A 16,645-nucleotide genomic window follows, 5' to 3' on the forward strand; every position below is an offset into this window, starting at 1 on the left:
AGGTGGGAAGATCGCTTGAGGCCAGGAGTTTGAGACCACCCTGGGTAACATACCAAGACCCTGTCTCTACAAAAAAAACCAGAAAAAATTAGCTGAGAGGTTAAGGTGGGAAGATCGCTTGAGGCCAGGAGTTTGAGACCACCCTGGGTAACATACCAAGACCCTGTCTCAAAAAAAAAAACCAGAAAAAATTAGCCAGGTGTGGTGGCACACACCTGCAGTCCCAGCTACTTGAGAGGCTAAGGCAGGAGGATCACTGGAGCCCAGGAGTTTGAGGGTGCAGTGAGCTATGATCACACCATTGCACTCTCCCCAGAGCGACAGAGGGAGATTCTGTCTCAACGACAACAACAAAATCAGAAGGGAAAGAAGTGTCTAAAACTTAAGTAAAAAGGGAGAGAAGTAGAGGAAGAAAAGTAGGGTTCATGCAGAGCTCATCCAGGATTGACAACTGAGCCAGTTAGTATCATGACCCAAGCAGTTTCTCCATCTGATCATAATTAAGCTATAGAGAACTGGACAAAAGGACTCTACAGAAAACAAAACAGACTCACGACAATCTCTGTAGGTAACAATTTGGATGTCTTAAGGCCTCACACAACAGTTTCACTCCATCATCCAGTAGATTATTAGTAGACAAATTCAGAAATATCAGGCTCTGGCTTCTGATGAGAGCCTTAGATATATTTAGACAACAAACTACAGTGAGGTTGCAGGATTCTAACCTGGAAAACAATACAGAAAAACAGAAATGACCACTTGTCAGAGAAGAATTACAACCGACACTCTTCCAGCCAGAGGATAAGAGGTTCCCAGTCTTTTGGAGGACTTTGCCTGAAAAATCCAGCTTCTCTCCAGAGAGAGTTATTTAACTAAAGCATGAGGCTCTGCAAGAGAGTTAAGGAGGGGAGGGAAGAGAGCTTGTTTCTCCCATCCTCACCTCCCCAATTCCCTTTGAAAATACATATGAAAGCATTTAAAAATATCTTCATATAATATTTTTTAATCTGAGAGGAGTTTCCTCTAACTACAAGTTAGAAGAAGATGGATTGAAAGATGACTGTACCCCTGTACACTATGACTTCTGAAACAGAACAGAGATGAACAGGAAGTCAAGAGCAAAAGCTGTCTCCCATGAGCTCATTTATTCGTGGGAGTCAAATCATGTTTTCTGAGGAGGCCAGTTGTTAAGAGTGAAAACAAAAAATAAATCGTAAATAAAATAGTTTCTAAAATAAAGTAAAAAAGGAAGGGAAGCAGAAAAAGCACATGTAGAGCTCTTCAAAATATTTTGAGAGGCTGTTTGGTGACAACTTGTGTCTTGCATGGCTGCGAGTGATACCGGCTATTTGAAATAAGAGTCAGGCAGCAGTAGCACTCCAGGCACCTGGAGTTGCTCTAGGTCAGTGGTGGGGAACCTGAGGCCTCAGGGCCACATGTGACCCTCCACATCCTTCAGCGCAGCCTTTTGACTGAATCCAAACTTCACAGAACAAATGTTCCTTTTAATCAAGGACTTATCAACCTGAGTCACTCAGAAATTGTTTCTCTTCATCAAAATCAGGGTACATAGAGGTAGGAAAAGGAGAAGCTCCCTCCTCAGTTCAGAATTATATCTACAACATGGCCTAAGGGTGAAAAATTTAACTTGCCCTGAAAAGGTGTTATGGACTGAATTGTGTCTCTCCAAAATTCCTATGTTGAAACCCTAATCCCCTCAATATGACTGTATTTGGAAATAGGGCCTTTAAGGAAGTATTAAGGTTAAATGGATCATAAGCATGGGACCCTAATCCAATAGTACTGGTATTCTTTGAAGAGGGGGAGACTCGAAGAGTTGGCATATATACAGAAAAGGCCACACGTAAAATATGTACATGTATGTGAGGACATAACGAGAAGGCAAGAGGAAACCAACCCTGCCAGCACCCTGCTCTTGAACTTCCAGCTTCTAGAACTGTGAGAAATAAGTTTAAGCCACTCAGAGTGTTATATTTTGTTCGGGCAGCCTGAGGAGACTAAATCAGGAGGGTATTGTAATCAGCAACCAAGCAGGCAGTTAGGGAAAGAAGGGAAATCTTGTCATTGTGTTTAAACAGAGATCTTCTAAACAGAGAAACATCCCAATATTATGGGACCTGTGGATAAAATGTTAAAGTTTTACAGAAAAAGAACATCACACTAATGGACAGAAAGTATATGCATATATGAAAAACAGAAAACTAGGAAATAGAAGAAAATGTTTAGAAAAATTTGCTTTATATTTTATGTGTATAGGAAGATGCAGACTTTATGAAACCAGAGTAGCACACCACAAGTAGAGATCAGACTAAGAAAGAGAACAGGTTTAAGAGAAAAGAGTGCCATAAAATTAAAAACCTGGGAAAATTTAAATCTGCATTGGATTTAAGTTTAATGAAGAGCAAAATCAAGTCAATGAAAATAAATTGAGAAACTCCCCAAAAAGGAAGGAAAAAAAAGATTAAAATGCCAAAAAATAAGTAGGAGTTATATAGGCAAAGAGCTACAACCAATGACTATTAGATGCTCTTGAAAAACAGAGAGAAAGAGAAGAACAGAACCAAAACCACTTAAAAATCAAATTTAAAGAAATCATTTCTGAGAAGAAAAGGGGTGGGGGGGCAGAGAAAGGGTGCCAGCAAATGAAAAGGTACTTTCATGGAAAAATGAAAAATATCCTGACATCACTAATAACTAATAAAAGTACCAACCAATTGGGGAGATGGGAAATGAGTTAAGGTATTGAAGAGTCAGGTTGTCCTTGGACTTCTCATTAGAATACTAAATGCTAGCAAATAATAGAGCCAAGTCAAAATTCTGAGAACAAGATGGAGACCTAAAACCCAGGTAAGTTGTCATACACTTAGGAAGGCAATTAAAGGATATAAAGGAGGTCATCAAATATACCTACCATATACACATTTCATGAAAACATTAGTTTAAAATTATATCAGCTAAGAATGCAATGAATCAAAATTAAGATTTTTCTACAGTGGGAAAGTTGAGTTTAAGAAAAACAACAATGGCAGTAGACATTGATAAAAATTAAGTATATAGAATTAAGTCTAAATAATCATTATATTCATGCGTGCTGACATGATCAACAAGTCAAAAGTTCTAAAGGAGTCCAAAGTATAAAAATATCTATTCCCTGTAATCCCAGATTAAATTAACATACTGGAAATTATATGATAGAGGTATGCCAAATGTATTGCCTTACATAAGAGTTTTAAAGGTCTAAATCCTTTTGAATTTCATAATTCAAGCATATGTTTGGGGGAAACATCTGAAGAGTAATAAATAATCACCAATTAAAAACAGGCAATATTTGCAAATTTCTGGACACATATATAAAACAAGAATGAAAGAAAATATATCTGATTAATAAAGGAAAAATATAAATAGCACTGAAAACATTTAAAAATGTTTTTAACTGTAGATATAATAAATATTAAATTCTCAGTAGTCCATTTGTTCATAATCTATTTTGCTCTTATCCTTTCCATATTACGAGTTTGAGTTTCTTGAGATTTCTTCTTTTTTTCTTAGTGCTAACAGAATTTCAGCTATGGGACCTCCTAGCTCTTGATAAATCTCAGCCTCATTTTAAAAAAATGTCCTCTCTTTCCCTTGTAGCTACAAAATCAGAAAATATTTTATAAGAATGATTTTGTTTTATCATAGTAAGGTAATCTTACACCTAGACTTTAGAAATTGTTGCTGTATCTTGTGAAAACCCTTTACTACTAAGTCAGATATTTTTATCAATTATCTTATTTAATAATGTATCACTTTTATAACATTCAAATTGATATTTCTGAGTTCCCAAATTTTACAAATATTGAAAAGATTTTGTCAAATCAGAAAAAAAGATCATCGGCACTCTCCTCTCACATGCATAAAGTAATAAAAAATACATAACTCTTTTTTTCTAGAGTTTGGAGATCTTATTTATATTAACATCTAACATCAGTCAACAGTGATTCAATCAAAAGGGAAGCTACAAGCTGAAGACTCCAAACTGATCCCTAAATATGAGCCACCAAAACAGAGGAGACAGATTAACTTATAACTTAGGTCCTTCTGAGGAGTCAGCCCAATTGTCTTTTAATAGAACCACCGAAACGAGGCCCTTGACTGGAAATCCAAAAGCCCCTGAAAAGTAAGCAAATTATAATTTTTATCCTTTTTGTTGTCCTTATTGATTGCTGTAACTCTGACCAGCTGTCATTGGTTACAGGTCCATAAAGTGGTCCCAGATGTAGTTGATTCAGTGGAAGGAATCTGTGTTCCATCTATCCAGAATAAGCTCTCAAGGTTGAGAGTTGGGGTAGAATTTTATCTGATGCAAGATGCTGGAGCTTTCTTTATAAGTTGAGCCATAGTGGAGTAATCTCTCCTGTGCTGCTAGAAGACTAGGGATCAGAACACCGCCATCACTTGAGAAGGGGCCATTCCTCAGTAAGGAGGAACTACTGTTCCCAGAGATGAGCTCTACAGGAGCTCAGCGCAGCTGTGTGAACATATTTTTCTCTTATGCAGATGTATAATTTCCAGGTTTCCAAAAAAAAAAAGAATTTTGTAATTTTGTTGAGTGAAATTATTTTTCTGACATGAATTAGAAATTAAGAGACAACAGGAGAGAGTTGTTGCTGAAGCAATATGGTTGCAGAAGCTGTTCCCTAAGACTCAGCATGAATGTACCACAGGTGACAAAGAAACGGTGTTTCCAAGAGAAGGAGCCTTTGGGTTAACAGAATAGGCTCCAAGGGCCTACTCTAAATCAAGGTTAACCATTAGATAAATTAATTTGTTCTGTGATTTGAGATTTAAATGACAGCTACATGCCTCCTCCCTGATTTTACCATAGTAAGAAATAAAAATGCAAACATGGTTTTTTAGATCACTTAAGGCTCTCTTTCTTTAACAAGAAATCTAAATTAAAGAATTTATGTCTCTTACAATTCCTTTGTTGAACATATAATTATTACTTATATTAATACTTAAAAGTATATAAATATATATGGGTATATACTCAAAATGAGCTAAATAAATGACCAGCATCTTTATAAATTGAAATCTTATGTATCTTGAAATCAGAGAATATTGTAAATATTTTATACTACCTGGGTCAGGTTTTTAAGTATCATATTGTTTTGCTATATTCTTAGTTATCAACAGTGGTTACATTATCCTTAATGTTAACTTAGTTTCCAAACTTATTTATTGATTTTGAACCTTGGAATAATATTTTAAAAATTAGTAAGCAATTTATGTTTAGCCAAAGATTTCTAGAAGTTAAATTTCAAAGAAAGAAAATAAATTGTACTCTTACCACACAATTTTTTACCCATTTTTTCTTCACAGTATTCAAAATAAGAAAGCAAAATCAGTATATTGTCTTATATTCCATACTATTTCTGTTTAAAAAGTTAAAGTTTAAACCTTTTAATTATATTTCATTTAAACCCTATGGTCCCCATTCCCTGGGCCACTGACCAGTACTGGTTGATGGCCTGTTAAGAACCAGGCTGCAGCACAGAGGGTGAGCTGGCCAGGCAAGCAAAGCTTCATCTGTATTTACAGCCACTCCCCATCACTGGCATCACTACATAAGCTCCACCTCCTGTCAGTTCAGTGGAGGCATTAGATTCTCATAGGAGCTCTAACCCCACTGTAAACTGTGCATGTGAGGGATCTAGGTCGCCCACTCCTTATGAGAATCTAATGCCTGATGACCTGAGGTGGAGCTGAGGTGATGACGCTAGCACTGGGGAGTGGCTGCAAATACAGATTATCATTAGCAAAGAGGTTTGACTGTACAATAAATGTAACGCACTTGAATCATCCTGAAACCATCCCCATCCTTGTCCATAGAAAAATTGTCTTCTATGAAACCGGTCTCTGGTACCAAAAAGGTTTGGGACCACTGATTTAAACCTTATTTTTTATGATTATGAAGCCATGTATACACACATATCAAGGTTTATTAAAGTTAATGAATAAAAGAAACATGTTGTAATGGAGAAGAGAGGGCTGGTGGTTTAGTTTCAACTCAAGTCTCTGCTCACTGGGTAATCTGCCCAGGTGGCAGAACTTCTGGTTTTAAAGTGTGTACTCTCACTTCTCCAAATCTGGTCATACTTATGACTCATTATGTACTTCATGATTGTAAATAACTATTGTAAACCATGAGAGTTCCTCACTCCTGGAGAAGCAAAACTTTCTACTGGTTCATATGCTATCTACCTGTTATATAATATTTTTACTCAAGGCAGACACAGACAAGGCTGTGGATATTTGCCATTCTCCGGCGTGTTCCTCTTATCCAACTATTTTAGATTCTCCCTTCTGGAATATTAGTCCTCTAATTCAAAATCTTTGAAGATGAGAGTGTTTTGCATTTATACCATTTTGGCCTCCTCCAAGTGGCTTTTGGTGGAATCAACAGTCACTCTCTCTCCTCATGTATAAACCCATAATGGCAGAGCATACGCCAACTAAGAAGAGATTCTGGGCACAATTAGGAATTACTGGTATACCCCAAGGCTTCTGTTTTCTGTTTTTTCCCCCTACTTGCTCAGAATATTTTAAGAGCTAACCTATTATCAGGCTCACAATGTGGAAAAAGTTATCAAGATGAGGAGAGTAGGTCTTTCTCCCCTTGAGGGGGAACCTTTAATAAATACTAAGTGAAACATTCCTGTGAACATTAGTGATTGTGTGTACCTTTTCAGTATGCTCAGGTACAGGGGGTGAAATGAGTCTCTGCAATTTAAAGTTTCTAAAAATATTTTATTTCCAAATTTTCAAAGTTCTTACAGTAACTGGGGATCATATTTTGCAAGGCAGACATTCTTTCACTACCCACATCATCTAGAATCGGGAGAGTAAAACATTGAAATGCAATTCTGAAAAGTTAAGCTCAGGATGATCTATGCACAAATCATACTAAAGAAGGCATTCATACTGTCTATGGCTCTTAAAACATGAGATCTAAAGCAAACAGAAATCTGGAACTTTCCACATGTGAAATGTTAATAGGAGGCCTACTAGACCACTGGTCACTCTCCAGTGGCCATCCACACTGGGAGAAGATTCAATCCTACATAATGCAGCATTAGATTATTATGAACCTCTGATGATTTCTGCCAAAGCATTTTATTCACTGGTGCAAGGATCCCTATGAATTGACCCACACACATAGTTTCCTTCTTGAAAGCCTGGCAACTAGGCCTATATTAAGATGCATTGGTAGAAGACATTATTCAAACCTCAGCTAAAAAGGAGGGATCTTACCAAGTCCTGCTGAACTACAAGTGCCAAGGCTTTTTTTTCCCTTAGATCCACAGCTCCCCCTGTAAGAAAACATCTTTTCCTCCACTTAACAGCTTTTTGCTACTAATATGTATTATTTTTAGACATAGGAACCAGTGACATACCTCTCACCTGGGTTCCAGACAAGAGGTGCAGGTTACAGAAAATTCCTCATAATGTCTTAAAACTACTACCCATCTAGTAAAACCTCTGACACATGGCCTACTGGCAACTGAACTCAACCCATGTTCAAGAATTATCCAACTTTCTAGACATGCTGTAAGTGAATTCCATCTTGTAAAAACTAATAAGAGTTTTTAAAAATTCAAAGATGGTCCTATTTCATATTTCACTTATTATTCCTATACCTGGAGTATAATTTGCTCCCCACAAATACAGACCTACCTTGGCCCTTCAAGCATCACTCTCCCGGAACTGAGCCCAGGGATTACAAAAACTTCCAAGGTAAAACTTACTGTAATGATTTGTTTTGTTTGTTTTAGTTTTGTCAACAACTGACTTAATTGCCTTTTATTAGAAAATGAGATCTTTCTTAAAACCTGTTACATGATGTGGAGACCAAGTATGATTGTTACTCCTTTCACATTCATAGAGAAAGAAAAATCAGCCAAAGAGTCACCACTAAGATCAATAGTGTGTGATTGTGAGCAAGGGCCTTGACAGTTGACATTTGCCACACTGTTCTTTCTTAACTTTCTGGGCTGGTCACTGAGCTGCAGTTATACACTGAGGGGAACTCACTATCCAAAATCAAGTGAAACAGAGCCTGCCCCAGCACTGTCCTTGATTACCATTAGTGCCTTCTTTTCTAAGAGAGTTCAAAGATACAATGACTCTATTCCAGCACTGAAATATGAAAAGTGTTAAATGTTTATAAATTCTGGCTCTTCTCTCATTCCCCCGCCCCCAGATTTAGGAGATAGAGACACAGAACCACACAATGAGAACTCTTCAGTGGGGGGATGAGAGGAGTGAGAAGCCCTGCCAGGAGGAAATCAGCCTGATTCTACTGATTCCCTCCAACTCCATATAACAAAAGTAGATTTAAGCTATCCCTGTGAAGAGCAAAGCCAGGCTGTAAGAGTCTATTTGGACAAATGTCTCAATTATCATAAAAACCTCAAGACTTACCTCAGTTTCTGTAGTTTACACTCTGGGTGTTTCAAGGCTTCGCATAGTGACTTGACTCCATTATCCCCTATGTCACTCCCTTTCAGGTCGAGATGCAGCAGATTCTGGTTGTGAATCAGAGAACTAGAGATATCCTGACAACCATTTACAGGGAAAGTGACAGATCTCAACCTTTGGAAGAAAAACATGCAGGAGGAATTACAAAATCATCTCTGTTCCTGGTTACAGCATCCCAATTTTTTCTAATCTAATTCTTGGATATTGCATGAATATTCTTTTATCTTATTCTCATCTCTGATCCCACTTTGGGTTTCTCATATTCCAGGTCAGATCATAAATCTGAGTTTCAAGACATTACTTAGAAAAACAATAGGCTTACAATTTGATTTCCATTTATATCCTGACAAATGACACTCTAAACTTTTTTTTTTTTTTTAACCTTAAAGGAAAATAAGGTGATAACATCAGGAATACAGAAAAGGAGCCTCTTAACTCTTCATCCCAGAAATAACTACCAAAAATTACCTAGGACTATTCCACATATGCAATAACAACATTAATTCACAATATTTAAATCCTTTAAATAATCAGTTATTTGATGTGCACCAATAGCAAAACACATTGTTGCAAAATATGCCATCACCTTGTTGACTCCGTTAGGTATAAAGAGGTAGCCAAAGCAAAATATTAAGTAGGTTACATCTTGCCAATTTTCTTTCCTATTTTCTATCTCCTAACTCAATCTTAGATACATGTGATTCTTCTAGAGTGCCTCTGCTAGTCCACAATGCCCACTATGTGTACACTGCTCATTAATTGTTCAAAACCTACCTTTGTAATACAACTTCCCCTCCCTTCTGCCCACCACCCACCCTCCACCCTTACTCCTCCCACCCCTAGGCAAGCATACACAAGAAAATAAAAATTTTGCCCATATGGTGCACTAACAATCCTCATCTAGTAAAAATGCCTAAGGCATTCATTAAATATAAACTGAAAGCACAATCTCACTTGTTAGGGAAAAGGAACCAGAGTAAGGCCACACTAAGGGAGCGAAGACTGAGAATAGTCATCATGGTATCATCTCCCAAGGGACCCCTGTATTCCAAAAGAGGAAGCCATATAACCCAAAAGGTGGCATTGGCTATTGTGAAGATCTGGATTAGTGACATCCAGTGAAGGGACAATGTAGGGAAGATATTTAGAGATGAGTGAAAAGGACTTCCAGGAACCCCTTAATCATAACACATATCCAATTGCCTTACCACATCTCTATGCAAGACTAGACCTACTTTAGTCACTAAAAACACAGATTCTGAGGAAAAGATTTGGTGAGAAGCCTGACGCACCGTCCCCAAAAAAAGACATCTATTTTCAGTGCTAATGGAAACAAAGATCTATCATTTGTTCATCATTCAGCACCAAATGAACCTTGGGCTCATTGACAGGCCAAAGATACAGAGGAAAGCAGGATCCTTTCCAGCTCCTAGGAGAGCCAAGAGACAAGAGGGTAAGAGACATAGCAAATTTTAAAAAGTGATAGAGTATCCAGAATCAAATTATGATAAAATAAAATTTGAAAAAGATAGATAACAGCAAATGTTGGCAAGGAGGAGGAGCAGTTGGAACTACTGCTGGTGGGACAATATAATGCTTCAACCACTTTGGCAGACAGTTTGGTGATATCTTAAGAAGTTAAACAAGTATCTATGAACTAGTAATTCCATTCCCAGGTATTAGCCCAAGAGATGAAAACATGTGTCTTAAAAAGAGACTTGTAAAGAATAATCATAGTGACCATATTCATAACAGCTAAATATCAGAAAAACCTGGGAGTCTATTACAAAAAAATGAACAAATTGTAGTATATTCATTCACACAACAGAATACTAATCAGCAATAAAAAAAATGAAATGTGCAACATGAATAAATTTTAGAAAACATTCTGTTGATCAAAAGATGATGTACACAAAAAAAATGCATACTGTATGAATCATTCTAAATGATTTCCAAGAAGAGAAAGCTGACCCGTGGTGACAGATTAGAAAACGATTGCCTCTGGGACTGGATGGGGTGGGAGGACTGAACAGAAAGGGGTACAAGGAAACTTTCTGAGGTGATGGAAATATTTTCTATCTTGCTTTGGGTGTTGGTTATATAGATGTTTACACCTTTCAAAACTCAACAAACTGAACATTTAATATCTGTGCATTTTATTAAGTGTAAATTATTCCTTAATAGAAAAAAATTAAGAAAGAATAGTAGTTCCAGAACACGTCTTTGAATGTGCTTTGTTGACCTGCCTAAAATGTCTCAGCTCTGTGCTCTTCTTCATCTAGAAAATTCCTAGTCAAGCCTGAAAAACCCATGTCAACACTCTGTGTAATCTTTCCAAGAACAAGTTAGTAAAGCTCCCACGTCCCCAGATGTTTCCATCACTCGTGTTCTTCGAGTATTTTACACAATGGATCTTAAGTATTTGTTTACCATTGGCTTCTCCTAACAGGTAGGAGTAGAAGATGGGACAAAGAAAGAAACTGGAATAACTCTATTGAATTTTTTTCAAGTCAGACTTACAGTAGTTTTTGCAGTTTACACTTTGGGTGCCTTAGTTCTTGACAAAAGATCTTCATTGCTAATTTATCAAGGTTGCTATGACACAGGTCCAATTCTCTCAAGTGTTCATTTGTATGAAGCACAGAACAGAGATCTTGCCAGCAATGAGTAATGCGATAACCATTCCTTTGCCTAAATAATTGAAAAAAGAAAAGACCAGTGAATCTATGTCAGCCCAGGCATCTGTCAGAAGATGGAATGGGGTAAAAGTAGTGTACTCTGTAAGAGCTTCCAGTGCAGCCCTAGCATGGGCACGATCTACCAAGAAGTCTTCCTCTGAGCTCACCAGAGGTTTTATGTGTCCAACAGCCCCTCACCTCCTATCCACTCCCTCAAAATACACAAAATAAAAACCAGAGAGGCTTCACTTTGGAGGAAGAGATTCAGGAGGGACAAAAAAGAGCCAGTATCAAGAAGAAAAATGCTACATGACCACAAAAATAAGCTTAAGATTAGTAGGCAGACATTAGGTATAATATGGTATAAATTAAGAACCACAGACTTGAGCCCCAGGTCTACTACTTACCAGTTATCTTATTTTAAGCAAGTCATATCAATTCTATGATATCCTAAATTTTCTTCAACTATAAAATGGAAATGTAATCTCTCTCAACAGGATTTGTGGACTTAATAGTCCATTTTAGTGAGGACACAAAAGCACTTTGTAAACTTTAAAATATTGGATGATTTAATCATTAGGTATGTTATCAATAGGCTCACTATAAACATTAATAAAGTATAATAAGGAATAAAACCAAGAATAGCCTAGTGGTTATAAGCATAAGCTTATCTCAACTCAGCTCTCCCACTCACTAAAATCACTCACTAGGTGATTCTGGCAAATTTACTAACTGATGTGAACCTCAGCTTCATCATCTTGAAAAATGAAGATAATAGTATCTATTCCTTAGAATTACTGTGAAGGTTCAGTAAGGCAATCTATAGGAAATACTTAGAAAATATCTCATGTTCCAAGTGTTCCTAACAACTAATCACTATGTATTAAAATATATGAAAGTCTAATGTGTTGCCTCATACATAATAGCTACCCAATAAATACTGGTTCCTGTACCTTAAATTGGAATGAATGACATTGAAGAGTGGTGGTCTATAACACTTGAAGTCTTAAATTTGTGCAAATAAGATAATAAATCATTCACTCAAATAGTTAAGTGCTTTATGTCCAAATACTATTGATAAAATGACAAGACAGAGATCCTGCCCTCGTAAAGTTTACAATGTAGTTATAATATGTGGTAGAAGAGACTGAGGTCACCTACACTGTCTCTTTTAAGACACTGGGTTCTAAGACTTCTTTTTAATTTTAGCAGCAATGCCAACTCTAGCATTTGACTCTACAACAAAAGTGAGGGAAGCTAGCAGGAGAACTGGCAATCTAGTGGCCAGAATACCTTTCTAACATTTATTAATAGGCATGAAAGACGTTCTAATGCCTTGGGTTCAAGCACATCTTTTTAAAATATAACTCTGAAGTCAGAATTAAGAAAACTGACTAAAGATTACTCACAACCCCCCAATGAGGATAAAAGTCAAAGCATCCCTACCCATAATGTCTACTGCCACAGTTCAGAGAGAAATGAAATGTATACTCTTGGAAGAGTGGTACTTCTGCAGTTGTATGTGGTGGCAATGAGATGGCCTGGGTAAAGCTGGCAAACCAAGGACTTACAATCAGATGTGCAACCTTGGTCAAGCTATATGCCTTTTTGATACCTCAGGTTTTTTTCATTATAAAAATGGAAATGACAGCATCTACCTCTTAGGACTTTTAGAAGATGAAATGACTTCAAGGACTTAGACTGTCAGGTATGTGGCAAGAAGTCAGCAAATGTTAGCTATTATTTGATGTGTGTTTCAATCAAGAACACTGTACTTACTTTCTAGGTAAACCTCTCTCAGTTTTGTAATCTTAAAACTAAGTTATGGTTGCCATCAGGGATAAAATGGATAACATGCTAAATACTAAGTTTGCTAGCACATAGTTAGCCTTCAATAAATTTTACTTAAATCTTAAAACTAATTCCAGAGTTTATTTCTTTCCCTGCATTTATTCATAGATGAGTAGAGTCAGAAAAGGCAACTTGAGGAAGGGGATAGGGCAGAATAATATACATAAAACGCTGAAGGTTCATCTCTTCTGTTAAAAGTATTCATTCAGCACCTATTTCTTACTAACTGACTGTCTCCAGTTAGGCATTCAAGGGCTGATACCCTTCATAAACTACAACACAAAGGTTGACCTATGTCTAGGCAAAAGGGAAGGTGAGCTAGGTCAGTAAAGTACAGAGGAATATGGTACAGATAGATGATAGTACCCCAGGTTCAGCAAGATAGTTCCACTCCCTTATTCTTCTGGAGGACATTAGTTTTAGAAATTAAATATACTTACTATAATAGATGCAAGTTTGTGCTATACCACATTCTTCTCTAAGAACTGAAGCACTCATTTCCCCGAGTTGCTGGGAGGGTTAAAGTTGTTGGCTCTCAGCCTAGTTCCTCTCCTGGAATTGCCTTCAGGCCAAGAAAGCCACCTCAGGGAAGTTTTTGTCCATTTTTCACCAGAAAGCCTCTACTGGTCAATAAGAGGTTTAAATGCCTACTCCCTCCCTGTCTCAAGATGGTACAACTTCTGAAGGGTTTTCCTGACTCTGGAACCTCAGCTAAACTCCTCCTCCCTCTGACAAAATCTCCTTCCTTCACTTCCCCACAGGGGACTTCCAGGGAACTAACATACTTACCGAGTTTCAGCTGGGAGGTTTGTGTTTAACATCTTCTCAAATACCACAGTTACAGACAGTTTGACAGTCCGCAAACGTTGACAGTGCTTAACGCAGAACGAAGATACAAACAAATGGGTTTTTCCACAAATATTAATGACAACCTTTGGGAAACACCTCATTGCCTGGCTTATAAATGCTTCATCTTGAGTCTCATACAGATAATGAAACAACTCAAGAAATTCCAGCTGTGATGGAGAATATTTACTGTTTCCTAATACTTCCATCTGCTGAAGTAACTTCGATTTTATCTTCAGTGACATTTTACAGTTTAAAGTTTTCTCCAGTTCTTTTACTCGATCTTCATTCAAAAGGCCAAACAAAAAGTACTTCATCTGTGTCAAATGGAAGTCTTCATAACTTTTGCTTTCAAGTAACAGCTTCATGTCTTCAAGAGGCTGGAAGGAATGGCCCCCAGCTTCCCAGTCGCCTTTCAACATATAGAACATAGCTGCAAAAAACTCCTGAACATGTAAGTGAGTGAACAGATAGCAGTTCTCATACTCTATGTCCTTTTGAAGAATATTCATGTCCAGAAAAATTGAGACACCAGATTTAGTTAACCCATGCCTTCTGAGATCATCCCTGTAAAACACATATGTCATAGTCCATATTCCTTTGGCAGCCAAGTAGCACAGGCTACTCAGCTGGGCTTGGCTGGGCAGGCTAGGAGAGTGTCCATCTACCAGTGTAAACAAGCTAGAGATGTAGCAGGTAAACATAGCCGTGGCCGTCTGGCAGGTCAATGTGACATCACCACCCTTCTCCATTTGCTGCTTCAGACAAGTACCAATGACCCAGCACACTAGAGGGACTTGACACATGCTAAAAAGCATCTCATTGTTTCTTAGTGAACTGAATGCTTTCATGGCCAACTTCTTGTCTTCGAAAAATTGGTAAATATACTCCTTTCTTGCATCCTCAGACATTCCTAGTAGTTCTACATAACGGTAGTGACTCTTCAACAAAGGCTTTAGTCTCTTAGAGGCTGTGAGTCTCATTGTTACCAATAGAGATGACTCGGGGAGCATCACTTTCCTCAGCAAACTACTCATGAGGAAGGACACTGGGTGTTCCTGGGTCCAGTCTTCACATAGCGCAAACTCAGGTTCCTCAAAAGCAAAGTTCAGTTCATCAAAACTATCAATAATAAAGAGGAGGCTACTTGGCTGGGACATGATCTTTTCAATGGGGCTTTCTGTGCTAGGCCAGTCTGTTGATATCAACTGAGCAAAGCTTTTCTCTTTCAGCTGGTTGATTTCTTTCCCATTAAGATAGAAAACATAGGCAAACCGCTGCTGGTAGAGATTGCCCTCTGCCCAATCTAACATTGCCTTTCTCACCAAGGTTGTTTTCCCAACTCCAGCAGCTCCCTGAAGCACCACCATCTGTGGCTGCTCACCAGTTCTGACATCCACATCGAACAAATGTTCTAAAAATTCTCGATTTTCCTGAGTAATTTCCTGATGCTCAGGTTTTCCAAGCAAAGGGTTATTATCCCATAGCATGTAAAATTTTTCCTTTATTTGAATTCTGTATTCTGTTCTATCACCTAAGTCAGTAAGAATGGAGCAGGGGGGGGAAAAAAAAAACAAAGACACACATGATCAAAACAAATTCTATAAATTGCAATGTTAAGAACATTGAATGTGGAATTAGGAACAAGAAATGTAGGCTGAAATCAAAGCTGGTTTAGATTTTAAAAAGAATGTAAATCAAAAATATTGCTGTAGATTTAAAACCTGCATTAGTTGTAAAACAAACAAAAAAAACCCAAAAAACCCAGAATTCACAATACAGAAAAACAAATTTGTGATGGAAAATAAAAATTAAATTTGCTCTAGAAATCTTTTCTTTGTACTTTTCTTCCACAAAGAAAAAAAAGATGATAGATGTGATGAACAGAGTTGTCATCCAGATTTTTTAAAAACTAAAGAACAGAAGCAACAATTAACACTAATAGAGAGGACCCGGAGACAGATCTGAATTTACAGTTCAAAATAATCTACTTTATACAAGTAAAAAGTTAACAGAAATGAACATTGAAGTACAGCCTAAAGAATATTTTGAAGAAAAAAAATCCTAAGGATCCAAGTAGAAAGAAAATATAGTTTATCTTTACCTGGTTAAGTCGGATTCCTCCTTTAGATCTTCATTTAAATGACACCATCTCAGGGAAGCCTTCTCTGAACCCCAATGCTAGAAGAGTTCCCCCTTTCATATATTCTCAAAACACAGTATATTTTTCATTCACAGCCCATGACACAAGCTGTAATTTACTACTTATTAAAGAAATGATGCACTTGGTTAGAGACTATTATCTGTAGTTCATCACTGCATGCCCAGTGTTGAACACATCTCCTTGCACACAAGTACCAACAAAAATATTTGAATAAAAAAATGAAAGAATACAACCATGTAATTGAATACTATGCAACTTTTGACTATAACAAGGTACCCCACTATATTTTCTGATATCCAAAAAATAGTCTATAACAGAAAAAGAAATCAAGTTTCAGGGAAATGTGTACAATATAATCCTGTCCTAGAAAAAAAATGAACTTTACATGTCTCAAAAGCTACAGCATATGCATCAAAATGTTAATGCTGGTTGTTTCTAAATAGCAGGATTGGGGATGGAGAATGGGGAGAGTGAGAAACTCATTTTATATGCATTTATTATTTTTGAATCTTTAAAATAATAAACTTGTTTTGCTTATGTGAAGTTTAAAAACAAAGAT

The 16,645-nt window shown here is 37.2% G+C and overlaps 1 protein-coding gene across 1 annotated transcript in view; it reads right to left on the reverse strand.

Annotated features, from left to right (window-relative positions):
• Positions 1-16,645, reverse strand: part of NLRP14 (NLR family, pyrin domain containing 14) — a 31,950-nt gene that overhangs the window by 12,997 nt on the left and 2,308 nt on the right. The window contains exons 3-6 of the mRNA XM_012654282.1: positions 13,866-15,456; positions 11,068-11,232; positions 8,491-8,661; positions 555-725 (exon numbers count right to left, since the gene is read on the reverse strand). Of these exons, the coding sequence (XP_012509736.1) occupies positions 555-725; positions 8,491-8,661; positions 11,068-11,232; positions 13,866-15,456 (2,098 nt within the window). The remainder of the gene's footprint in view (positions 1-554; positions 726-8,490; positions 8,662-11,067; positions 11,233-13,865; positions 15,457-16,645) is intronic.

Source organism: Propithecus coquereli, unplaced genomic scaffold, assembly GCF_000956105.1.
Source record: "Propithecus coquereli isolate 6110/MARCELLA unplaced genomic scaffold, Pcoq_1.0 Scaffold44, whole genome shotgun sequence".
Lineage (NCBI taxonomy): Eukaryota > Metazoa > Chordata > Mammalia > Primates > Indriidae > Propithecus > Propithecus coquereli.